The sequence below is a fragment of the Halichoerus grypus genome, chromosome X (genome assembly GCF_964656455.1).
Source record: "Halichoerus grypus chromosome X, mHalGry1.hap1.1, whole genome shotgun sequence".
Classification (NCBI taxonomy): Eukaryota; Metazoa; Chordata; class Mammalia; order Carnivora; family Phocidae; genus Halichoerus; species Halichoerus grypus.
The window spans coordinates 39,908,255-39,934,527 of record NC_135727.1 but is presented as its reverse complement, the minus strand read 5'-3'; the positions used below and the strand labels follow the sequence as shown (position 1 = coordinate 39,934,527).

The window sequence follows — 26,273 nt, the reverse complement described above, 5'->3', positions numbered from 1 at the left end:
GGGTACCGTGTTTTTCCCAGGGGAGGGGGAGCAGGAAAGGAAAGCTACTTGAACTGTCAAGAGAGCCTGGTCCAATGAAAAAACTCTGAAAAGGATGGTAATAGAAGACCTATCTTTGCATTTGCAAGGTGCTGCCCGCTAAGGTAAGTAAACGTGTTCTGTGTGCCCCCATAAGGAGGAACAATGGGTGGAAATGTTCGAGAACCAGTTTAGATAATTATAAACCGAGGAAGTGGACGCCATTATCCCAAAGGTCTTATTCGACTTAACTCATGAGTTTCAAAGGAAAAGTAGACTGGTTTGCTTGGGGAAACCGTGGGCTGCCTATGAGTGGATACATGTCAGGGTAGGAATTTCTTTGCACTGGAAAGAAGTTACAGAACTCGGGGTTGACCTCCCCAATTCCTCCTGATCCTCAGTTTTGAGGAGCCTGTGAGACATGTGAGATAAAAGGACAGTAGACTTACCTTTAAAACCAGACTCCCCAGGTTGTCCCTTGGGTCCTGGGCTACCGGAAATTCCAAATGTCTGACCTTGATCTCCTGGGGATATGAAGATATTGTCCAAGTGGTCAGGAGAAGCTAGAGCTCATTTTACAGCAAAGAGATCTTTTGATGGCAAAACCTTTTCAGATTCAATGTAGCCAGAGGAGATCTTTGACAAAAGTACGCATTGGGTAAAAAGTGACCAATCACCAAAAAAAGGCTGGGATGCTATCAGGCTACTGGCAAGAAATGCTGCTACGTGAAGCATATCTCCATTGGGAAGACATCGCTAGGTTCAGTATGGGCAGAGAAGATGGGAGGAGGGGTGCTAAAACATCACCAGAATGGAACAATGATGATGGCAAGTATGGGAAATTTTCCTGCCCCGTGGGCTGGGCTCAGCAGGGAAAAAGACTGTCTTGAGCCGAGGCCCTCTTCTGCTGCTGAGTTGGGAAGGCAAGTGGGTCAAACCACTGTTTGGTCACACGTCTTTGAGGAGCAAAGCCCTTTGCAAAGGGGTCTTGGCCAAAGGGGAAAGGTAAATCAATTCACTTCCTCTTGAACACCGAGTTTCCTTCCCCAAGAACCCTGACCTGAGCCTGCTAGAAATCCACCTTGCTCTGGAAACACCCATTAAAAGAGAAAATGCTCCTCACCTTTTTTAAAAAAATTATTATTATGTTCAGTTAACCAGCATACAGTACATCATTAGTTTTTGATGTAGTGTTCAATGGTTCATTAGTTGCGTATAACACCCAGTGCTCATTACAGCAGGTACCCTCCTTAATACCCATCACTCTGCTACCTCATCCCCCCACACCCCTCCCTTCTGTAAGTTTGTTTCCCGGAGTCTCTCATGGTTTGTCTCCCTCTCTGATTTCTACCCCCTCAGATTTCTCTCCCTTCCCCTGTGGTCCTCTGCGCTATTCCTTATGTTCCACATATGAGTGAAACCATATGATAATTGTCTTTCTCTGCTTGACTTATTTCACTTAGCATATATACAATGGAATATTACTCAGCCATCAGAAAGGATGAATACCCACCATTTGCATCGACATGGATGGAACTGGAGGGGATTATGCTCCTCACCTTTTGAACCTGGGAGACCAGATGTTCCTGGGAGTCCGGGAGTTCCATTGAGACCCTGTGAACCCTTCGAAAAATATGGAAATCATTGTTTCTGCCCGGAGCTCAGGGCCTCCCATGCTCTCACCTCCCCCCCGTCCCCACAAACCATTGCCTGAGAGAGGTCTACTGTGTACGCTGTGGCAGGGGTGGGTGGGTGGAGGGGGCATCCTGCGGAAGGGAAGGTGATGAGCCAAGGGTGGAAATACATAGGGTTTTTAGGGGAAGGACTCTATCCATAGATTAATCCTGGTCTCGTCATTCATAACTTCCCAATGGCTATCAAAATGAGAATCTTGGGAAATCAAGGTGTGACTGTTATAGCAAGTCTCTTTGAAAATACAGGACGTGACCATCCAGCCGGATTCTTGGTGGTGTGCTCTGCAGAGAGTCGGCTGGCGCCACCCATGCCAAAGCTCCGGAGCCACAATGCACAAAGAAAAGGATTGCTTCACCGGGCAGGGCGATAGCCCTCAGCTGCAAGTCCTGCAAGCTTCGGGTCCCTGCAAGGAACCACGTAGCAGGCTGGATGTGCACAGGTCCTGGAGTCTGCGTTTGGGCTAATGTTACCATTTTCACAGGAAAAACTGCCTTGACTGACTCATGTCCAGCACACTGTCTGAGTCCGGGATGTGGGCGTGTCAGCTGCTGTCAGTCCAGTGACTCCCCCGGGAGCTGGTGTGGTTTTGAGTTGCGGAGCCATCCGTAGTAAAGACGTACACTACCTAGTGCCTTGCGTGGGAGTCTGAGTTCTGGGCCGGGTCTCTGAGTTCGCTGACCCCCCTACCCTGGATCCCCCCTACATTTGCCTGGCTTTTTCCGCACATTTGGGATATCTGCTCATTCTGAGCCTTTGCTCACGCTGGGACCCCTCCCAGAATGCTTTCCCACTTTGACTCCATCCTTCCTAGGGCAGGAGGAGTCAGGACCATCCAGCTAAGAATACTTTCTTTTGCAGTTGCTTCTGGGATGTGTATGTGTGTGCTTGTGTGTGTTCTCTCCACTCTCCATCAGATGGACTGATGCTTTTAGAGGGACAGGGACTTTGCCTGCAGGGAGCACAGGCGTTCTGGGATCCAGTTCATTCGGTCCCTTCAATACTGCTACTATGACGGCTACTACTTACCGAGAGCCCACCATTTGCCAGATACCAAGCTAAGCGCTTTACGCGGATTAGCTCGTTTAATCCTCACTGCTGTCCCAAAGGAGGTTTGAGGATCATTCCCGTTTTGTGCAGATGAGAAATGCGAGGCTCAGGCAAGGTAAGCGATAAGCACAGAATCACAGAGCTGATGAGCGGGGGAGCAGAGATCCGAACCCAGCTCCATCTCGTGCCTATGCTTATTCTATCGCCCTGCCTTTGAAGAACCCAGACAAGCTGATTTGGTTATTTGCCACTTGTCAACAATGACCTTTCTGAAATCACAACGTCAAGAGGCCTGTACCAAAGTCTTACGATGTGCCTAGCTCAAGGGCAGGGGCGGCGGTGGGGTGCGGACTTCTAGAAGAACGTGTAAGGACTTGTTCTCATGGCCTGACAATCTCGTTGAGGAACTCGGGCCCACACAGAACCCACTGGGATTCATATAAGCAGTGAGAAGTGCAGCACGCCTGCAGGGTGGGAGCTCTGAGACTCCTGGGGGAGTGGGTGCCCGGGGCCGGGGCCCAAAGCACGGGTGGGCATTAGCCAGTTAGTTGCTGAGGAGGAGGCTCTGCCCTGTGGGGGAGAAAGCATGAACAAAGGCCCAGAGGAAGGAACCTTCAGGAAAGGGGTGGGGGAAGGCCTGTCAGACTCAGGGAGAGGGCTTCATCTGGGGTGAGCTAGGGGAAGGGGCCGGGAAGTGGGCTGGGGCCAGAAAGATGGGGCGCAGGGGCCTGTCCCCCTGCTACAGAGGTCCTTCCCTGGTGCAGAGACCAAGAGCTGGGCGCACTTACGCTTTCCCCTGGTATTCCTGGGAAACCCGTGATTCCAGGGGACCCCTTCAGGCCAGGTAAGCCCCGTCGTCCTGCGGAGCCAGGGAGGCCTGCTCTCCCAATGAGTCCCTTGATGGTACTGGGGAAGCCGGGAGCTCCAGGCAATCCTGGTGGCCCCGGGGGGCCAACCTCTCCTTTGTCACCTGGGAAAGAAGCAAAGGGCTTAGAAAAAAGACCCTGGGCAAGAGCAAACCTGCTCCCCAAAGGTGCAGGACCCCGGGATCACAGGCAAACAAACTGTAGCCTTGGGGACTTGGGGATGGCTAGCTGGGGGGGGGGGGGTGTGAAGGTGTGGGTGGGGGAGGTGCCTTCAGCCTTAGGGGGCACCAGTCAGCGCCACCCCGGCTCAACACTGCCAGTGCCCATGTCCCAGCATCTGCCAGGCTTCTCCAGGGGGAACAACAGGGGTACCACAGCCTGTGGTTCAAAACTTCAGTTCCAGAGTAGCAATGAAAAGTGGCAGCCTCGAAGTCCAGACACCCCTCAGGCCCAGAGAAGGCAGCCTCCTTGGACCGCCTGCCGCCACCCACACTGCCACTTTGGTGGGGGGCGTCTTGTGCTGCGGGGCCTTTTCTCAGGAGGGAAGTTGAGGATGAGCGTTTCTCCTGCCCGCTGCCTGCCCCCGGCACCTCTGGGCCCAGGAAATCCGGCGGATCCAGCTGAGCCTCTCGAGCCTTTGTCTCCTTTGAACCGGATGTTCAGTGTGGGAGGTCTTGGGCTGGGTATTCCAGCTGGCCCTGGGTCGCCTCTTTCTCCTGCAAGGGCGGGGGGGGGGGTAGATCATGAGACCCTCGTGAGAGGAAGCTTAGACACGGGGTCAGGCACGGGCTGACCTTTCATCTCAGCTCCTCCCGCACCACCCCCAGGCCTCCTTTCCAGGCCCTTCCCCGCCCCTGGCCCCCCAACTTCCCACCTATGTGCATGCCCTCTCCTTGGACGGGCCCAAAGCCGGCCAGCAACTTTGAAGCCCACTCCAAACCCCTCTCCACTGAGCGTCTGGGAACGTTCCATGAGGCCTCTAACACACGGCAAAAACTCACAAGTGATTAGGTCTTTTGGTTTAAAAGCCAAGGTTTTGGGTTCAGAAGCCCCAAATCTTATTATCTAACATAGGATGGGTACAAGCCACACCAGCTTCAGGGTCAACGGAAAAAATGTACCTTGGGAAGCGGGGCTAGCGAGTTCGGAATTCAGTTCCTGAGCTCACCTTTTTCACCCGCACTACCGGCCCGTCCAGATGGTCCCACTCTTCCGGCTGACCCAGAAATGCCCTTTAATCCACTTGCGCCAGGAATACCAGGGAGACCAGGCATCCCCGGGAAACCGGCCAGCCCAACAGACCCCTTCTCACCTGTTGAGAAACGAGAACTTCTATTATTATCCCTGCCTGACATACAAGGAAATGGGACGCTCAGAGAGGTTAAATAACTTACCCCAAATCACACAGCTTGGCAGTTGCAAAGAAGGGATTCCAACCCAGGTTTCTCTAACTCCAAAGCCCCAGCTGTTAATGCTTACATATTATACTACTTCCCTGAACAGAGACATGGCACTAAAGCAACAGGAAGGAAAGAGGAGGTGGGCGCCTCTCTTACGATGTGCCAAGTTAGAACTCATGGGTGGCACAGAAAAAAAAAAAAAAAGGCCTAGGGCCGGGAGGCAGGGAGATGAGCCCTAGCCAGGTGCTGTTGCTAATCGGCTGTGTGACCTTGGGCCTGTCATTTGCCCCTGTATAAGATGGAGACGCCTCCCCTCCAACCTCTGGTGGTCTAGCAGAAAGGGCGAGCCATCGGGCCCCATGGAAGGGGTGGAGCAAATGAGTATACCCAGCGTGGCGGTCACTGTCCTGGGCCTTCCTGACAGCGTTACCCAGCCCAGCGCTCCACCCAGCCAGCGGCGAGGGTGACTCACCTTAGGTGGGAGCCTTCCCTTAGCACGGCTCTGCCCGACCCTCTTACCACAAACAGTCCCACCCACTTTACTTACCCTTCGGACCTGGCAGGCCTGGCAACCCAGTGTTCCCTGGCAAGCCTGAGCTCCCCAAGAAGCCAACCAGCCCTGGAGATCCTGGAAGGCCTTTCAGCCCCGGCAGGCCTCTCTTTCCAGCTGATGAAGGGGGACCTGTCTCGCCTCTTACACCTTTCTTTCCAGGATGTCCTGAATTAGCACAGGAGAGAACACGGGACAGCCGTCAAGGGAGGCTGTGTCCAGATCTGGGCCACTGCCCGTTCCCATGGCTTCTGGTTGGCTGGCTGGCTGGGTGTTGGAAATGGTCCCTTAACAATGGCCCTGTGCAGGCTGCTAACTGGCAGGCTTCTCAGCTGGCTGAAGCCTTAGCGCTTGCCACCCCGAGCCCCACGCACGCCAGCGGCTATTACTTTCAGCATGGCACGGTGGCTGGCAGGGTGTGCAAACCCCTTCCGATTAGAACTTCTTCCCCCTTTTATGAATGTGGTTCACATCTTCGCCTGTGAATGGAGCTCTGGGAAGCCAGGGCGGCAACTGGACCCTAGCTCCCTGGTACGTCCCGTCTGAACTGCACCACAATGGCTGTTTCCTGAGCCAATCTGGTGAAGTAGAGGTTAAAGCTGGACATTGTTTCAGCCTCCCAGGGAGCCATGGATACAGGGCTGCCCTTTTAATCCCTCTTGCAAGCAGTTAAGTCAGCCAGTTCCTTGGCATTAAGGTTGAAAGACCCCCTAGTGCCAAGTCCTGTAGAAATCCCCAAGGCCCATTTGGTCTCCCAGGTATTCTGGGATTTCTTTCACCATGCTTTAAGTTGGTCAATGGGATTAACCTCCTGAGCTGCTGCCAAAGTGGAATGTTCAGGTACAAAGCAAGGAAATTAAAAAACCAAAGGATTAAATCAGTGACGACAGAGGTATGTGGGCCCCCGAGGACCTCAATGAATGGCTGACTTGGCTTTCCATGAATTGAAAAGCATCCAGTAGCTGCAAGCCCCAGGATTCTAATGGGGGGTGGGAAGGGGATTCCACAACAAGGGAAGGAAATTCAACGGGGGCCAACCCCCCAGCATGAGTCTGGGGACCCCTGGCCTTGCCAGGCTCTAGTATACAGTCCGAGAATTCCTTGAGCAGCGAAGCCGGTGGGGGTGTGGGCCTGTGAGCTTGCATACAGTTTTCTCACCTGGACGGCCCATGGGAAGACCCCAGAGACACAGAGGATAAAGGGGATAAAAAGGAGTTTAGCGGTTCTGCAAAAACTCAACTTCAGTCGCGTGGCCAGGAGTAAAGGGAGGGGGGTGACGGAATCACCGAGGCAGGGGTGAGGCGGGTGGCAGGAGGAGCAGGGGAGCCTCGAACACTAGGCTGGAGCCAGGGGGGTGTCAGCCCCGCGGCCCAGTGACGGCCGCTTTGGCCACGGTTCTTCAGAGGCATGGTCGCCCGAGAGGCAGGCCACCTTGCAGCCGCCCTCTGCTCAAGCTTCTCCCCCCGCCCACCCCAAGCAGGCTCCCCAGGGCCCCAGCCGAGCCAGCGGAGATGGCTAGACCCACCTGCACAACTAGGGTGGTTTCTCGAACTGGGAAAGGGGGAGTGAGGCCACGGGGGAGGGGTGGGGAGGGATGCGTGCTACCCTTTTGGAAGCTAAAGTACAGAAATCTCTTCTGCTTGGCACTGCCAGGGCCCCCTGAGATTGGGAACCGTGAGAAGTTGGGAAAGTCGAGGATCCTTCTAGACCCTGCCCCTGCTGCACTCCTTCTGTTGCCCCTCGGGGCGCCAGGGCCCAGGGCCTGGCTTACGGCTGTCAAGCTGGGGCTCCTCCTCCTCTAAAGGACCTACCTGAAGGGCCCGGAAAGCCCGGTGCACCCGGAAGCCCGGGTTTGCCCTTGACGCCGAATAGACCATCAAGCCCAGGAGGCCCTGGCTGTCCCACGTGGCCCGGTGTGCCGGGGCTGCCCCGTTCACCTTTGGGGCCTAGCAGGCCCGACTTCCCAAGCAAACCTAGTGAAAGGAAGGGGCAGATGATCAACAGCCTGGATGGACAGCAGGGACTGGTGACCAAACCAACTTGCCGCGTAAGAGCTTGGCCCAGGGTACATCCCCGGTGTCATGGTCTCCTCTGTTCCAGCCCTCGCTGCTTGTGCCCTAGCGGCAAATCAGAGGCTGTGCCAGAAACCGGACTCTCCATTATGGTCACTTCCAGATTGACTAAGTAAGGAGAACAGACTCCAGTGATTTAAGAAAAAGTTCCCAGAAGGGAGAGACAGAACAAAATGACTTTTCAGTGTCACCCCCTCATGGATCCACCACCCCAGGCTCAAGCCTGTATTCATGCAAGGCTATACCGGTCACCGAAAGACTTTCCATAGACTGTTAAATAAGTGAGTCAAAAATAGTCACCCTTGGGTCCCGAAAGGCCAGAGTCTCCAGGAAATCCTCTGTCCCCTGGCAATCCCTGTAGGCCTTGCTCCCCCGGTGCACCATCCTCAGCACCAAAGATGTCACCAGGGGCTCCCTTGGAACCGGGTAAACCTGGACTGCCAAGTTCCCCGGGCAAGCCATCTTTCCCAGGGAACCCAGGAAACCCAGGCAAGCCCTTCTCCCCACGAGGTCCGGGAAATCCTAAATGTAAAGAGGCAAAAAATAAAAAGGCCATGGAGGTTTAGAAGGGATAGGTCTGGGTAGAGATCTCGGAGACAGATGTGAGTTTTTCTATTACAAAAGCTAACATTTCAATAATGTGTGTCACTTCTCTTGAAAGGCAAGAGCCTCTGGTCCTGGGAGGACGTGCCCAGAGGCGGGCACTGCACCCTGTGAACTGCAGAAGGTTCTAGCTCAGTGAGGCCAGGCCTGGGGCTGAGCCCAGCAACCCACTCCCCGGGCTGCTCTGCTGGCCGAAGGGCACAGGTTATACCCAGGACTCTCTGTCAAAGACCCAATTTCTTCTGGAGTCATCTATCCCCTGCTGTCATGCCTCCCTCCTCCGTGCATGGTTGGAGGGGTTTGAAGCTGGATAAATAAACCATGGAGGGTATGGCCCATGACGAGCCCCGTGCCACAGAGCAGGGTGGTTCTCAAACTGAGTGGGGGTCAGAACTACCTGGGGATGGGGGGGCTAGGCCACACCCAAATGGCTGGGCACCACCGCCCCCCGCCCCGAGCTTCTGATCAGTAGCTCTGCCGAGGAGCCGAGAGTCTGCATTATTATTAACAGGTTCCCAGGAGACGCTGGTGCTGCAGCTCTGGGGAACACAGTTTAAGAACCACTGGGGCAGTGGAGAACAAGCTTGCCACAGGGTGTGAGCAAAGGGATAGAAAGGAACCACTTCCCTCTGACTCATCTGAACATCTTTGTGTGACCTAGAAGGAATCGATCCAGGAACTTGCCAGAGGCTTGGCAGTCAGCTAACCGGGTGGAGTCCTAGCTCTGTCACTAGTGACTTCGTGACCTTAGGCAAAGGCACTTTCCACCTGAGCTTCATCTGAAAGTGAAGGGCATGTCCTGGCTGATGGCCCTGGCCACTCTGACTCACTGTCACGCTCTAGCTTGAAGCCCTGTCTCACCTGAGTACGAGATCAAAACCATCCCGCCCACACCAGAGCGTAAACCTCACTGCCTGGGGTCAGTGGATGGCTGGCTACCATGATTCAAACCCACAGTCACAGGGGAGGAGAAGCAGGTGAGGAAAAGCTTCATTCCTTACCTGGCAATTCAGGAAGGTGAACCAATCCTGGACTTCCGGGCTCTCCTTTATTTCCACGCAGTCCAGGCTGGCCCGGGGTCCCAGGGAGGCCACGGGCCCCTTTAGGGCCTGCGAACCCAAACATGAGTGGTGAGGGGAAAGGAAAGTCAGGGTGCCTGGTCACCTTTGGGATGTTCACTCAAGAATCCTAGTCTCTTGGGTGGGGCGGGGGGGCCTCTTAGCTTTACCTCACCGCACGGACCTCTCCAGGAGCCATTCTATTTCCTCAGTGCTCAAGGCCACCCTCTCGGGAGGAATGTGCCCCCCCAAATGCTGCCAGCCTGGGCCCCGCTTCCTTGGGCTCATGGCCCTTATGAGTGTGCTCAGTGGCTTTCTCTGGACTCATTCCATACCTGGGAATCCGGGAGCTCCTGGTAAGCCTGATGGACCATAGGACCCAGGAATTATACACGGCAAGGTGATGCCTGTAAGTGGTGACACGTAAGCGTCCAGTGAGCCCACCGAGTCAGGAACGATTTCCCCCTAGCATGCTCCTTTACTCCCATCCCCTCGGATGGCACAACCAAGGTCTTCCCACCCAGCAGCTGGGAGCCCATGCAGAAGAATACTGGCATCAGAAGCTCTTGGGAGTTTCTCCTAGTGCAACTGCTTGTAGATAAGAGTACCCCTAGGGGCCAAGGGCCAGAAAGCCACCTCCTAAACCAACGTCCAGTGGGCGGGCAGTCATCTATGCAGTAGATGTCCCCTAACAAGATCTCTGAGAGGTGGCCCTATTCAGGAGCAGCACCAAAGGGCAACTGCCTACTAGCCCCGCCCTCATATGGAGCGTCTTCCCTAGGATGGGGGCTTGGGGTTCGTCCTGAGGATCCATTATGGCCATGTGACTAGATTGGAGGGCTTGCAGCCAAGACCCCTCGAGTTCACATGTCTGCCCTTTTCTTGAAATGAAAACAACCCATTGGGTTCTTTTGCCCCACCTCATTTGGGATCTACAGAAACCTACTGACGATGACCCTGGGTCTGAGGAAGCTGTATTGCTGTACTAGGCAAACACTGAAGGCCACGCTCTTGGCCGTGACACACAAGGACCCTTCCCTCAGCTCCTCCTTTGAAAATGTCAACTCTGCGACTCAGGGAGAAGCAGTAGTCAATTTCAGGGTTCAAGACATTGAAATTGGCCGGCAGAGCCCCTTCCCTAGCAAATTCCTCCTTGCTCATTCATAATGCAAATAAAGAGTCTATATAACATCACAGAGGGGAGGTTTAATAAAATACTGATGAACAAATTGTGTGTGTCCGCCCCCTCAAGTGCCATTTACAAACAATTGCTATGCTAATTAAAATTAGTCTTGCCTATTCATTAAAACAATCCCCCAAGGCCTGCTTAAAGCCACAGAGCCAACAGTTCTAGTAAACTGCTATAGCTTTTGCCCATACTTAAGAGAAATCACAAATTGCATTTCTCGCAGATACGTATACAAGCTATGATTCAGATTTCATACTCAACTGGCTGCCATTCTTCCTCCACGTGTTCTAGTCCTAAAACAAAATGGGGGATTGAACGGTATAGTGTATTGGTTAAGAGTTTGGGCTCTGAGGCCAGAGAGACCTGAGCTTGCATCCTAGTTCTGCTACTCACTAGTCGTGGGGGCAAGATACTTCAACCTCTCTGAGCCTCAGGCATAAAACAGAAGCTACTCTTCTTAGATGGTGTTTGTGAGGATGATAGGACAGGATGCTAGCAGCATTTCACCGGGTGCCCAGCACCCTGGTGGTTGCTCAGTGAATGGCCGTTTTTGTTAGTTTGTTTGTTTTTAATCATCTTATTTAAGGAGGAGTATTCAGAAGAGCTCCTCCAAGGCCATCCCCTGCTTCCTACCTTAGTCCGGTTAGCGACACTACTCTATAGCCTGGGCAGCGGCTGTCTGCCTTCTAGCCCGCAGGTCCTGAGAGTCATACTTCTACAGCTGGAGAGAGGGCATTAGGGCCTGATCGTCCCCCATAGGTGCTCACACCCACCGGCCAGGTGCTGAGATGATGGTGCTATTTCTGAGGGCCATCTCCCTACCGTGGAACTATATAACCTGTGGGCAAGCTAGTCATGATAAGATGCTCGGCTGGGAGAGGGCTGCCAATCCTGTGCTCAGCTTGGGCCTTGGGCCTTTGGACTAGATGGAAGAGTGGCCTCCCTGGATGCTATGACGAGAGGGACCCTGCAGAAGATTCTTGTGTCCCCGCTATTTCAATAGCCCGTTAGCTCCAATGTATCAAACACTGCCGTTTCATTGCTTCCAATCTTATGAAACAAAGGGTAAAATCCAAATATCTCTGCGCTGGCTGCAAACATGAATATCCATCCTCACTCCATTCATTAGATAAGTTTCATAAATTCTTTTCACTTGTGACAGCCAGATAAAAACAAACCTTCAGAGGATGGGGCCAAGGACAGGCATCTGGAAAGGCTCCAGGACAGACCTGCACACCACAGCACACTTGTGCATTGCGAGCAGAGGGTCAAAACCTCAGGAGGGCAGAACTTCAAGTCACCCTGGTACCTGGCTCTTTCACTTTACACCTCTGTCTTCTACTTTCCATCCCTGAATTCAGAGCCTTCTCCCCCCACAAAGCAGAAATCAGCTCTCCCTGCCTTCTGTTTCATAAGTGCAACACACGAGCAAATTAATGAGAATTGTCCCCGTAACTGCCCAGATGTGTCTTCAGAATAAAAAGTGCCTCTGCTTCTCAAGATTCTAACATCTCCGTTTACTCTGGGTCCCGTGAATGAACATCAGACACGTGCGCATCCTTCCGGGTACCTCCCAAGGCAAGTTATGGCCCCAGTTAAGTTCACAAAATGAAGGTGCTCCAGGCAGACATCAGCCAAGCCATCGACATGCATGGTGAAGGAAATTAGTCTCTCTCAGAGACCGCATGCCCACTTACTGCTTTGTGCCCCAGCCTTAGGATCACCCCCTTCCCCCAACCAGAGGCTCCAGTGCGGTGCTCAGGCCATCATGAGTGTCTGAGATAGAGGTGAACGGAAAGGAAGGGAGCTTTTGCAGACACTGGTGTTTGAGAACCTCGACACTGAGCTAGCTCTCACCTCCCTCTGTGACTAAGTGTCCTTTACCAACGCTCTCCCTGCAGCAGCAATCACCTAGACCAATCGAGTAAAGAAGAAAATTAAACCGGGACAGGAGTTCCTTGAGGTCCAAGGGAAGTCTGGCCTGCAGCCTGGGTATGCCCACCGATCACAGTCCCTGTCTGGATCGAAGGGAGAGAGCTGACACACACACGGGATCAAGGACACAGGAGCTGTTTCGGTAATAACCAGGGTGATTGATTACTATGAGCATCTGGATCAGAGCCTCTTTGGAAACAGCCAGTTGTCTGCCGGTCCAAGGTTTGTAATAATTCACACCACTCGGGTGAAAGGCTTCTAATGACTACATTCCCTTTCTGGCAATGCAGCCATCCTAGCCTGGGCCATCACTGGTTGGAATGAGTACATTAAGAATAGCATCTTCAGGGGCGCCTGGGTGGCTCAGTTGGTTAAGCGACTGCCTTCGGCTCAGGTCATGATCCTGGAGTCCCGGGATCGAGTCCCGCATCGGGCTCCCTGCTCAGCGGGGGGTCTGCTTCTCCCTCTGACCCTCTTCCCGCTCGTGCTCTCTGTCTCTCATTCTCTCTCTCTCAAATAAATAAATAAAATCTTTAAAAAAAAAAAAAAAAAAAGAATAGCATCTTCAGGGGGCTCAGTCGGTTAAGCGTCTGACTCTTGACTTCGGCTCAGGTCTGATCTCAGGGTCGTGAGATGGAGCCATGCGTCGGGCTCCACGCTGGGCGTGGAGCCTGCTTCAGATTCTCTCCCTCTGCCCCTGCCCACTCACCCTGCTGCTCACACGCTCTCTTAAAAAAATAATAGAATAGCATCTTTTGTTTTCATGGCAACAGTAATGGCCACAATGCAAATGTCTAGAGCTCACAGGTTATGTGTTTTTAAAATCGCGTGGAATAAAATTGCTAGGTTTGAGGACTTGTGTTTGGTTGCCACAGAAAGAAAAAAGAAAGCCAATGCTCTTAGTTGAAGTAATTTTTTGGAAAATCGTGGTGCTGCAACAAGACCATTTTCTGCATAAGGCATCTCCCAGGTTAGAGTTTACTACAGGACTATGTTCCTAAGAACTTTCTGTGTCTGGGGCCTAGTGATGTTTAGGGTAGAAATGGTCCCATGGGCCTCCTTCTGTTGACTCAGCTTATTGTCAAACAATCAGAATGTTGATAATATCCAGATTTGAGTGCGTGTAAGTACGTATATACCGTCTCAGGTATGTATCTGAGATGTATCTGAGATGAGTATGTATCTGAGATTCGTATCTCAGATATGTCTCTCCCGTATAACTCAGTTTAAAAACCTAGTTGTCTACACAAATGGTTGGCCTAGAATAAAGACCCAGTTGGCAGAGGGGCAGCGGAATGACCATGAATAATGTTTCTAGGAACAGAGCTAGATGCCAAGCTATGGCTGACACTAGGACTTGCAAAAGGCAGGATGACTGAGTCTGATAAAAATTCCTCACAGCTTTCATAGGACTTTGTAAACTGAAATACTGACTCGGTTTGAAGAATCTTGAATCATCGATTCTTAACCTGTACCATCATCCTCATTATACCAATGCACACAAGTAGATTTTAAGGTAAATAAAAATTGACAAGACCTGGTTTCTGTCTTTTTTTTTTGGTAATTCTTCAAGGTGACAAGGTAGAAAGAGAAGAAACAGGTCTAAGAAATAGCCCTTTGGTTATTGAGAAACCCCTTTCTTCTGTGAGTGTATGTTAGTCTCTTAAGGAATACTGCACTGTGCTAGGCAAATTGAGAAATGCCAAAAAGGATTGCCTTCCTTAGTATCCAGCTGCTTACGAAGCAGCTGGGAAAAGCAAAAGCATTTACGGAAGAAAATACATAATTGAAGTGGCAGTGACATCCTGGGGAGGTCAAGAGAAGGCTTCGTGGAGAAGTGGGACTTGTACCCTGAAAGATGGATAAAACCTGATTGCATAGAAAAAAGAGGAAGAACACTCCAGAAACAGAAAAGAGAGGAAGAACATTCCATAAAAAGGCCACCCCTTGTGGCTTCAAGCCTAGGGGCATAACACAATGATAGCAATAATTCACAAATATTACATTGGCAACAGTATTCATAGCAGAATTGAGTGGGGGAAAGTCTGGAGGTAGGAGAGGAGAAACCACGTAGGAAGTTGTCGCCATTCACCAACTCACCCAACCATCCACCCATCCTTCCTTCCAACCGTCCATTTATTCCAACAGGCATGGAGGTATATTTGATAAGCTGGGCATGAGATAACAAGAGCTCAATAGCAAGAAGAGGAAGGAAAGAACATAAGCACTGCAAATGAAGAATAAGAGATGAATTTCGAGTTTTCAAACTTCAGATGACGTAAGTAGGGTGGTGCGACTAATGGAAACCGAAGTTGGGATGAAGAGCTGTTCTGGAAGAAGGTGAGTTATTAGCATGGTATCTTTGCCATCTACAAGCAGGGCTGTCACTCGTTAGAATTCCTGCAATTCAGGGACAAAAAGAAGCTCTCTAAATGGGAGGGATTTAAGGTAGGAAATAGAGATGAGACTAGATACAAGTAGGGTCTCTTGTCAATCTGAGACCTCAGGAATGAAGGAAAGGCTCTTCCCTGCTGATGACATTACCATCTAACTTAGAGGACACCTATCCCATCTCCGGCTCATTACTTCAATGGTACTTGTAACAAAATGGCCAGCTGGCATCTGCTTGAAATTTTCCAGGGACTGTGAGCTCATAAGCTCCCAAGGCAGCTCTGTTACCTTTTCAGACTGGTCTGTTAGGAAGTTTTCTTACTAAGTCGGACTGAAATCTACATTGCTCTGTGTAGGTGTACCACGGTATAATTATGATCCTTTTCCCATATGAAAACCCTTAGAAATTGCAAGCAGTGATTATAATCAGCCAAGTCTCTTCGTCTGACACATTTCATGTGCCCGGGTCAGAGCCACACTCTACGAAGGGTCAGTTTCTCAAGTCCCAGACCATCTGATTCCATGACTCACCGGGAAGCCCAGGGAGGCCTTGTTGCCCTGGTAATCCATCAATTCCTTGATCTCCAGGAAGCCCACGAGGTCCAGGAGAGCCCGGCAGCCCAATTCCTGGGGGGCCAGTTGGACCACTGTGACCCTTTTCACCAGGAAGTCCTGGTAACCCCTTTTCACCTGGGAAGCCCTGTCCACCGTCACCCTAGACAACACAGAAGAAAGAATGAAAGCCCAACTGAAAGACGGATCAGGAGAGGCTTCCGACCATAGGAAAGAGGTAGCCAGTGTGGTCAATGCTCCATTTTTGGCTAAAATCCTCGATCCCTCTAGTTTCTCAATCAATTCCTCTATTTGGTTAATGGGAATAAAGTTAGTCAACCCTCGGAGATTTGATGATGCAAAACCTTCTAGATCAGTGGTGGGGAGGGGGCCAGGAAACAGGAGCAGGGTAACAGTGCTTGGGGGCCCAGAAAGCAGCTGGATTACTTGCAGGGGACGGGGGAAAGTTACTGAGAAGCTGAAGCATTTTAAGTGATAGGGTCGATTGTTATGAGCCTTTATCAACTGAGACAATGACCCATGCCCAGAAAAAGATTCTCATCTTACCTAAGATGAGCAGAAAGTGTTAGCGGCAGAGGCCAGAAGAGATGCTGGGCACTCTGTTCTGCCCTGCCTCATGGCCTAGTGGCCATCAGAACCCCCACCCCCAAAGTCAGCCGTGAGGCTTTATAGAGCTCGACACCCAGGAACGATCAACTTACCGGGAGGCCTGGCAGACCTGGCAAACCTGGTATTCCATCCTTGCCTGGGACTCCGGTCTCCCCAGGGAGCCCCTGGGGGCCAGGATCACCCTGCTCCCCCGGCACCCCTGATCTTGAACTGAGAGTCGGTTCCCCTTTCTCTCCTTTGGGGCCCGCAGGACCAGGAGGCCCAAATAAACCCTGACAAAGAGACAAAAGGGCAGAATCAGGAGATGCAAACATGGTAGGACTCTGGCACTTAGCCTAGGTCTGACCTGAAGCAGATCCTTGGGTACCTTTTGGCACTGCTCTGGGCACTTGAATATGTCATCATCTTGGATCACAATTGCCCATTTATTTTCTTACCTTTCTCAAAGTTGAAATTTTTGAGGATGGTAACCTTGTCTTAGTTTGATTTTATCTTCAGGGCCCTGGGGCCGTGCTAAGCAAATACAAATGATTTTGTGGAAGGAAGGGATTAAGGAAGGGAGGGACGGAGGGAACATAGGCAGATCAGTGCAGAAGGGGACTTTGGACATCATCTGGTCTGACTTTTTCATACTATAGATCCAAACCATGAAGCTTTGTTTTATCCCCATCTCTCTTTCCTGTGTTTTAGGAAAGTGCTTGGGGCAGGAGTAAGGGACCCTGGAGAGCTCCCAGTCCTCCCCCGGGGCCAAAGTTGGGTAAGACTTACTGGAGTCCCTGATGGGCCCTGTGCACCCCCAGAGCCTGGATCTCCTCTGGTTCCTTTAAGGCCTGGAAGGCCTATGAGGCCAGGTGGCCCGAGCAGGCCTGGCTCCCCAGGTGGTCCGGTGTTTGGGACACCACCGTCACAGGCACAAAAGCCCGAGTCCCCTGGGGGGAAAAAGAAGACAACGGTTAAACAAAGTGGGCCACCTTTCCAAGAAAAAGGATGATATGACCGTGGTGATCTGTGCCTTGAACAACCCCATGGAGGGAATCAGAAGGCCTGGTAACAGGTATCAGGAAGTACCCTAGCTCTGTAGTGAGGCAAGAAAGGGCTCAGGCTCATATCCTAAGTCAAAGCTTGCAGTTCCCTTCCTTTTCCCTCCAAATAGTCCTCCTTGGAGCTGAACAACAGAGATGGAACTTGTAAAAAATCTTCCGAACCAGCTCCGCTAATAAGCAGTGACATGTTAAGAGGCGGCACTGAGAAAGGGGAAGAGGAAGTGAGGGCCATTCTGCTTGAGGTCGAGGAGAGCTGCTCATTCTGTGAGAGAAGAGGAAAGATCTCAGATACTTGAAACCCCTCGGCAATCCCCAAACCTCTCCTCGGCCAGCAGTCTCACCTCTTCCTCCACCTTGGCCTGGGCCACAACTAAAATGAATTGATTTATTTGCACTTTAGCATCTGGCCTTCAAGAGCGTGCAACAGAGGAATGACCCAGCGGCCACAGGATGATGGACGGAGCCGTGCCGCTGGGGGCCGCGCTCATCGGTCAGCCCTTCACCATCAGTGGGGACCTGCGGTTGTTTTCCTGGGGCCTGTTGGCTTTTCTGGAGTGCCAGGTCTTGACCTGTTCAGACTCCTTTCCTTCAGGCTGAAGGTAATGATAAGTGACTTCTGGCCTTTGGCCTTGCACACTGGGAAGGGGTGCAGCGTGGGCTGGCTAATAGCTGGGGCTGCTGGCCACAGCTTCTGCTGGTGGATGGCGTAGGAAGAGGAAGAGGAGCCCACGACCCACTTCATCCCATGTGACCTCAATTGCTAGCCTCAGTCTCCGAGCCCTAAATGTGGAGCACTGCCAAGAATCCTATAATCAAATCCCTGATCAAGCCCCACAACTGCTTCTGTTTAGGTTCCCAAAGCTGTTGGTCTACTCATGCCCCAGAAACCTTCTGCAAGGATTTTGGGGGAACACAGAAACCCAAGGCAACAAAAAAATCACCTTTCATTCCTTTGAGGCCTGGGTTTCCTCTTGGACCTCGTTCTCCTCGGAGACCAGGGAAGCCTGGCTCTGCGTTCTGTAGGGTTCCAGTCTCAAATGCTGGACCTTCAGGGAAAGGGAAACATCAAAGATAGGCACATCACACATGACTTAGCACAGCAGCTCGGTTGCTAAGGCCTGTGTCCTTGAGGCTCAGCAACCAAAGCAGAGACAGGGACCCAACGTCTGTGGCAAATCTTATCCCCTGGTGGCCCTCGTCACTCAACTATGACTTACAGAAGGGCTACTATGTTCCAGGCACCGGACTAGACACTGAGGGGACTGGAATGACCAAGACAGCTTCAGTAAGTCAGCGGTCCTAATGTCTACCCCAGAAAGTACTCTTGGGACAGCAGAGGAAATGGGGTTCCTGGGGTTTAGATGACAACGAAACTTCCTGGGGTTTAGGTGACAACGAAACATGCTGGGCCTGTGTCCAGCCTTTCTCTTAGAATCTAGGATCCCATGCTCAGGTAGAAGACATAAGGAGAATAAACCCTGTCAAGGCTTTGAGCAACTGTCTTGAGGATCCAGGCTTGGCTTCCCATGTCTCAGGCTCCTATCCCCACCCCACTGGAGCCCTGAGGACCAGGGGAAGCTTGAGAGAGCCAACGTTGCTTCTTCATGAGCTGTGAGACCAGAGGTGGAGGGGCTGAGAACAACGGAGGGTGGGATGAAATGACTACACAAACTGGAAGGCATTAGGTAGCGTTTGGGCATCGAGGTGGCCTTAGCTTGCTTGCTCCTTGATGAGGCTCTGACCGTTCTGGTCGCTAACCTCTAGCAGCAAGGCTCTGACTCAGGAGCATCATGTGTCCCGGCTATTTATCTTGTGAAATGCTCTCTCTCTCAAGAATCACAACTGTTCTGCAGTCCCAATCACACCTGAGTCTCAAGACCAAAGAGAGAAATGAACGACTTACCGGGTGGGCCCGGTAGGCCGGGCAGGCCTGGCAAACCGTCTCTGCCAGGGGGACCAGCTGTCCCAACTGTGGTGCGGCCTGGGTTTCCTTGGTCCCCCTTCAGACCTGGAACTCCTTGGGGCCCTAGGGCACCTGGGATACCTGGAAGGATAAGCCCATACAATAATGCTAATCACATCATCCTATTCTTCCAGGGGTGTTCCAATCAGCGACATATGCTGGAAACTCCCTCCAAGGGAAGAATTTGGGAGACCATTTGCCCTTCTCTTGCATCAGAGTTAGAAAGGTCCTTAGGAATCATCTAGCCCAACCTCCTAGGAAGTTGAGGCCAAAGGACATGGGGAAACATGGTCAAGGGTGCAGAGCTTTTTGGTGGAGAACCTGAGCAGAAAACCTGGTGTCCAGTCTCCTCCTTTTTGATTTTTCAACCTCGGTGGTGGGATCAGCTGTACCCCTTCCAAGTGGTTGCTTTCAAAGCACAGGGATCCTTCCAGATGCCCATCTCCAAGGAACTTAGAAACTTATGCCTTTCAAAGTCCTGTCTGAAGCTTTATATTTGGCTCATCACGGCCTCTGAGAATCTGGCATGGACTTTCTCTATTCACTACTACAGAATGACATATGGGTGTACTCCTCTAATGGTGGGTTCAGTCATAGGCTCCTGGGCCATTTAGTGCCTGAGGTAAGCACAGAGTGAGGGTCCGGGTACAAAACTCTCCTCTAGGCTTCCGTTAGCCCCTGCTGGCAAGCATCAGCTGGGATGGCAAATCCATAGAAGAGTGATAGGGCTCCAGCAGTCCAAGACCAGCCCCCTCTGGTTGCTGCAAACCCCAAAAGAATTGCCTGTCTAGCAACACTACATCATTCAGGCCAAAGGAAAGCTGCTCGCCCAGGTCCTATCCTCATATACATTAGCCTTGGGCTGGTGGTGCAGCACTTAGTGACTACGGTCTACCTTTCTTTTGAGTTTGGCTAGGTATGTACCCAGACCGGACAGGGGTATAGAAGGGGATGCTGGGCACCAGCATGTCTATGCAGGGGGTGAGTTAGTTTGTTTCACCTGGTAAAGCCGGTAAGCCGGGGATGCCAGAAGGGCCAGGCAGGCCCTGGATACCTTCATCTCCTTTAAGTCCTGGGAGGCCTGGCATCCCGGGGTCTCCAGGATAACCTGGCATTGCAATGAAAAAAAAAAAAAGCAGTAAGCAAACCCAGAAGAGGCCCACAAATGCCACAGAATGCCTAAGAAGGGTTGCAAGGAGATGTCCTCAGGGTAGAAGTCTCTTTCTTGCCCTTCACAGGTCTCCCAGATGCTGATGGCCTCATGTGAACACGGGCCGACTGCAGCTAAGGCTCCACTAGTGTTGAGAACTGGTCTGGCCAGGGCTAACAGTCCATGGTAAGATCTGGTAAGTACTAGGAAGGTTCTTCTACTACTGTTAACCTGCTGTCATGCCTCAAATATCTACCATTTGGATTAAGGTGTTGAAGTCTACTATTCATGTTATGCCCATAGGTTTCCAGGAAGCCACTGTCAATCATTAACACCTTGGCTTCAATGAGTTTACTGGACAGGGCATGGGCCAGAGAGGATGAGAGGGGAGAAGTAATTTCAGAGACCGAGGCAGAAGAGGTACAGTAGTAGAAGCCTTTGCTCAAGCAAGCAGTCACTGGAGACACACTGGAGAAGGCAATGGGAACAGTTGGATACTTTCCCACCTCCTATGCGATTGTCAAACCCAAACACGCATGGGATCATGCAGATGAGACCCCAAGTGTCCCACAGGATCAGGCTAAAGTCAGCCCAGCTGGGGAGGATATTAATCCTGCCCTAAGCATCATTAGGAGAACAACTTTCAGCAAGTCCAGGCCCAGTCCGACCAAAACCTTAGTCTTGGTGGACCCAACACAAACACGGAGCGTAGGCCTTGGCTTCTTTGCCCGAAGACATTGCAGTTAGCTTCATTCCCCAAGTACAGGACCTATGAGGGGCCCTTGAGTGCGTTGGCTTTAGCAGCAATCCAGTGGCTGACAAAGTATCCTCTTAACAATTATAGGGACTATAGAACGTCACCCCTGGTCCTTTCTTTTTCACTCCAGTCAATGAAAAGTTGCACCTGAGATCACAGCGCCGTCTGTATCGATGAAAACATCTGGGCCTGGCAGGCCAATGCCACCCTTTTCACCCTGTAAAGATTCAACTGGTTAAACACAAACATTCCCATGACCTTATCACTCAAGCTCTATGTGCCCTCAAAGCCATTCCCTGGGAAAATGAAAGCTTTCCCCTTCTGCAACCCCTGATTCCCAGGGCCAACTAGTGCACAGGTTAATTCTGAAGTCCAACAAATTTCAGATGAAGGTAACGCAAAGCAGGTCAGGAGCCCGACACTCAATTTGCAAACCTGTCAAAAATAAAGAATCAGAATTTTATTTTTCAACCTGACTCCTGGATCATCTGCTTCTGGGCCTGGGACATAGATCTCAAGACTAGACAACGTTGCTGCACCAAAGAGGTGCAAAGGAAGGGGCAGTTTCAACTTTTTTTTCCCACTGTAAGCTGGCCCAGGACTCTGCTACTGTCACTGGCCTCGTTAGTGGATGATTTCAGGCAGAGGAAGTCAAAGGAGTCCTAAGTCCCCCAAAAGGGGGATTCAGGTATCAGAATCAGATACAGTGGCTTATCCCAGTGGGGTGGTGGGAGCTGCCTGCCCCCGGAACAGGTGATAAGGGGATGCATTCTCTGTAGAGAATTTTAAAACAATCATAAAACTGGGGCGCCTGGGTGGCTCAGTCGGTTAAGCGCCTGCCTTCGGCTCAGGTCAGGGTCCTGGGGTCCTGGGATTGAGCCCCACATTAGGCTCCCTGCTCATTGGGAAGCCTGCTTCTCCCTCTCCCACTCCCCCTGCTTGTGTTCCCTCTCTCGCTGTGTCTCTCTCTGTCAAATAAATAAATAAAATCTTAAAAAAAATCAAAAAACCAAAAATTTGGCAATTCTAAGCAATGCCAATAGTAGAATATTTTTCTTTGTAGAGATGGATTTGCTCCTGCAGCCCTCCGCCCTACCCCCACCCCCACTTTAGTCTACCTCTGATCAAGTAGTATCTAAGGAAGGCTCATTGGCTTTGTGTGCTCAAAGTAGGGTTCATGCACTTCATGTGAAAAAGGTAACATTTACAATGTTAAAATATTAAAAGAATACTTCATCTCATAGGTAGGCATTCATTATGGTCCAGGTGTTTGCGTCCCCCCCGCCCCCGATTCATTTTGAAAACCGAATGCCCGAAGTGATGGTGTTAGGCAGTGGGGCCTTTGGGGGGGATCAGGTCATGAGCGCGGACCCCCCACGATTGGGACCAGTGCCCTTATAAGAGGAGGCCAAGAGAGCTAGCTTGCCCCTTCCACCATGTGAGGACACAGTGAGAAGTCAGTGACCTGGAAGGGGACCCTCACTCACGCTGGCATCCTGATCTCGGGCTTCCGGCCTCCAGGACTGTGAGGAATAATTTTCTATTTTTTTATAAGCCACCCCGTCTGTGATAGTTTCTTAGAGTGGCCAAATGGACTAAAGCGCATTTATGGGAATTCTTCACCCTTCCACCGCCCCAATCCTGGATTTTTGCTTCCCAACAACATTACCTTAATTCCTGGGAATCCATTAAGCCCAGGGAAACCTGAGGACCCCTTCTTGCCCTGTGACAGAAACACAGTTACAACTAGTCAAATGTCTAAGAGCATAGGAGGGACTGGTCTTTGGACGAGGCCAGGGCAAATGGCACAGGGATCTTGGCTGGCCTTCCAGGGTATGCACGGATTCTCCCCGACTCTGGAGGGTATACAATGTTCCAGAAGGCAATATGGCACGAGGTAGCCAACTCGCCTGTTAGGAGGTATACGGGCCCCAAGGCTAGGGATGAATACAAGCAGGCTGGCCTCGCTAGCCCCTGATAACAAAATAAAGAAGTAGGACCATAGCATGGCACTGGATTGGTCAACCCTGGATACTCAGACAAAAGAAGAGAGCGGCTGAGATTATACCCATCAAAGGGAGGTAGACAACTTGTATTATAAGCAGTGGCTCCCTCTGGACCGATGGCCATGTTAAGTAAAGCAAGGGGGCCTTTTGATTAGGACTTTACATGCAGGCTTTTAGTGATATTAACCAAAATACCTGACTCCCTGGAAAGCCTTGGCGTCCTTCTAAACCCATGGGTCCCTGTAAAGAGAATGGAGCCACCTTAGAAAGATTAATAGCCCACACTAGAAAAAGCCAATAGACTTACATAACAAAGCTTTCCCACTGAGTTCAGGACTTAGCCAGTTCCTAAAATCAGGTAAGAGAATGTCCCTAGACCTGGCTTAATGACTTCTTTCTAAGCACTAATCCATCAGGCTGAATAGCCACACAGAGCATTTTTAAAGAGCAAAATAAAATGGAAACATTTTAAGTACTGGGTGGAATTTGGTAGAAAGGCTGGGTGGTATTATACTTAGTCTGCATTAGTTCCAAGTCATGACATTTTTAAATAGATTGTGGGAGGGCCTCTTGTCTCTCACCCCAACTGCATTCTTTGCTGGTGATTATGTCTTTTCAAGACAAGGGAGTAGAGAAAAGTAGAGAAATAAATGGCAGGGTAAAGGGCAAACATTGCTGAACACTCAAAAGATTCTTAACGAGCTTTATGACTAAGCCAAAATCACAGTTCTCTAAATGTTACCTCTTTAAGGCTAAGGTTGGCCAATTGCTTATAGCTTAACACCTAAGTGCCTGAAGCACTTAGAATCACAAAGGCTAACAATTATTTCTCCACTTGAAGAGGGGTTATTACTGGAAATTGTTGACTGCAAATGTCATTCGCTATGTTCTAGACCACCCTAGGCTTGTTTCTGTTCTATAAAGATTATACTTGACCCTCTTCCATTACTACAACAACCGCACCCTAGCCCACGTTCCCCCAGGATAGAAGGTAGTGAAGGCAAGACGACGCTCACCCCATTATCAGCCCAGATGACAATTCTCTATGACAACAAGGAAAGGAAGTTGGCTGAGGAGCCATTCCGTATTCAAGGGAGCCACTAAGTCAAGGAAATGGGGGCAAAGTGAAAAGGAGGAGGTCTCAGGGACCTGAAGGCTGAGGAAGAAAAATAAGAGAAGCTTCGGTGGCTATCAAGTTATACAACATAAAGATGTGAACAGGCCAAAAAATGGACCCGACAGACCGGATAACCTGACAGACCCGGGCAAGCAATGTTCCAGGTTCATACCCTAGGTCCTGGCAAACCAGGGATTCCCTTTTCTCCCTTTTCTCCAGCAGTTCCAAATCCCTACAGGAAAAAAAAAAGAAACCACAAGTTATAACATCCATTTCCTCATAGGTCTCCTGGCTCCGTCCAAAGCAGGGAGGTAACTTCGAATCAAGGCCATTGCCATTGCCATTGGGGAGGCTCACCATGCTGAGTCTCTTGTCACTGCCTGAGAAGCCCAGAGGGCCTTCAGAGAGTTTGGACCATTCATTCAAGGTTCCCTCTTGGTTTTAGAAGTAATGTCTTGTCCCCCTGAACATGATTGTATGTCTTCACAGCTACATGGACTAACAGCATAGAAATGATTAGATATCTAACTTCATTGGTTTGACAGATGGGGAGACTAATACTCAGAACAGTTCAGCATCTTGTATGGGTTACAGAATGGATGAGCCAGCCAGGTCTTCAAACTTCCATTCCAGGGCCCTTTGTATGAGAAACAGGCTGCTTTCTACCACCTAGGAGCTTGTTTCTTTGACCCATGAATGGAGAATTGTGTTAATCCTTGGGGATCAATACTAGTGGGAAGAACTTTTGCCCTTTGACGGCATGATGGCTGCATCATCCTCTTCAATGGGAAGGATTATTTCTATCTAGGTGTGATCTAGACCCCTGCGGGCCCTAGCAGTACTCCAAAGGTCACTATGAGACGGTCTTCAACCCCTCTTGCCCTGGTCAAAGGAGGTGAGGGCTTGCAGCCATGGACATGACTTGGGGATTCTCTAGGGACAAGCAGAAATTCAAAAAACAGTGAGTGAGAAAGCTTCCTTTCCTCTGGGTCCAAGGCAAGCACATTCTGGGCCCTTGAAGTACAGAAGAGTTCACTACCAAAGTGGATAACGTCTTTCACGGCCATTTTGTTGTTATTGTTTAAACGTGGAATTTCTGGAGCATAGGTTTTGGCAAACAACATTTAGGCCTATTGTAAGAGTGGAGGAGGCAGGGACGCTTTCTCGAATGTAAGTTTGTGAAACACAGTAAATGTTGTGGCATGTCTCCTGTCATCTTCTTGATGTGATCTGGCTCAGCTGATTGTGCAGCCAATGCTTGAATCCTGCTTCTAGTTTTCTCTTCCTCTTATATACTCAGAGTATTCCCATGGGTACTGAAAGCTGGCTGAGTAGCCCTTAGCTTTCTAGGCCCAAGTTGGGTTTTTCGGTTGTTGTTATTGTTTTTAATGTAGGGCTTTTTTGTGTGTGTGGCTTTTTTTTGTGGGGTGGAGGGTGGAGTGTGCGTCTGTGAAGGATCTAGTTCAAAGCTGACTCTGGTTCCCGCTTGTCTTTCTTTTCTTCTCCATCTCTAGTTGTGTGGCACATGGCTCAGACCTCATGCTGAATAGGATTTCTATTTGAAAGGCCCGTGGGTCAAGTTGAACACAAACTTATTTGAAATCATAGTGCTGCATCTCAAATTGGAAACCAAGGCATGCTGCCGCCCGGTGGAACACGTCTCCGGCCTCCGAAGCCAAGCACCGTGACCTGTCCATGGAAGCTGTGGCAGCCCGCACTGCCCCAGACTCTGAACAGCACTAAGATGGGTTATGTAGGAGAGTTGGTAAGCAGGAGGTCTATACCACACTCACTTCCATCTCCTCCAAGACACGCTACACCATACAAGGTCATCCCATACATCCTTGTTGAATTCAATAGAATGACCCAGAGAACAAAGCAAAAGGTGAAGCATATCCAGGAACTCTCATGCTGTCTACCTGTCTTGCCCGCAGTTGCAAAGACAAGAGGACCTTGTCCTCCTGCTTCAGAAAGCAGAAAGGCTGGGCAGGGGGGTTGCGCCTGGGTGGCTCTGTCGGTTAAGCGTCTGCCTTCGGCTCAGGTCATGATCCCAGGGTCCTGGGATCGAGCCCCGCATCGGGCTCCCTGCTCAGCAGGAGAGTCTGCTTCTCCCTCTCCCTCTGTTCCTCCCCCCTGCTTGCGCGTGCGCGCTCTCTCTCTCTCTCAAATAAATAAAATATTATTTTAAATATATACAAATAAATAAAATTTTTAAAAATTAATAAAGAAAA

At 50.8% G+C, this 26,273-nt stretch overlaps 1 protein-coding gene across 2 annotated transcripts in view; it reads right to left on the bottom strand.

Moving 5' to 3' along the window:
* COL4A6 (collagen type IV alpha 6 chain) overlaps positions 1-26,273 on the bottom strand; it is a 274,523-nt gene that overhangs the window by 14,687 nt on the left and 233,563 nt on the right. Inside the window, exons 14-34 of one of the 2 annotated variants that reach the window (XM_078065428.1) lie at positions 24,215-24,274; positions 23,121-23,165; positions 22,589-22,642; positions 21,067-21,136; positions 20,013-20,120; positions 18,953-19,093; positions 17,991-18,095; positions 16,775-16,935; positions 16,099-16,278; positions 15,356-15,539; positions 12,356-12,409; positions 9,645-9,716; positions 9,253-9,360; positions 7,949-8,170; positions 7,388-7,549; positions 5,574-5,744; positions 4,795-4,938; positions 4,217-4,342; positions 3,549-3,730; positions 1,578-1,641; positions 468-542 (exon numbers count right to left, since the gene is read on the bottom strand). In XM_078065428.1, coding sequence (XP_077921554.1) covers positions 468-542; positions 1,578-1,641; positions 3,549-3,730; positions 4,217-4,342; positions 4,795-4,938; positions 5,574-5,744; positions 7,388-7,549; positions 7,949-8,170; positions 9,253-9,360; positions 9,645-9,716; positions 12,356-12,409; positions 15,356-15,539; positions 16,099-16,278; positions 16,775-16,935; positions 17,991-18,095; positions 18,953-19,093; positions 20,013-20,120; positions 21,067-21,136; positions 22,589-22,642; positions 23,121-23,165; positions 24,215-24,274 — 2,488 coding nt within the window. The remainder of the gene's footprint in view (positions 1-467; positions 543-1,577; positions 1,642-3,548; positions 3,731-4,216; positions 4,343-4,794; positions 4,939-5,573; positions 5,745-7,387; positions 7,550-7,948; positions 8,171-9,252; positions 9,361-9,644; positions 9,717-12,355; positions 12,410-15,355; positions 15,540-16,098; positions 16,279-16,774; positions 16,936-17,990; positions 18,096-18,952; positions 19,094-20,012; positions 20,121-21,066; positions 21,137-22,588; positions 22,643-23,120; positions 23,166-24,214; positions 24,275-26,273) is intronic. The other variant, XM_078065427.1, reaches the window with a different exon arrangement.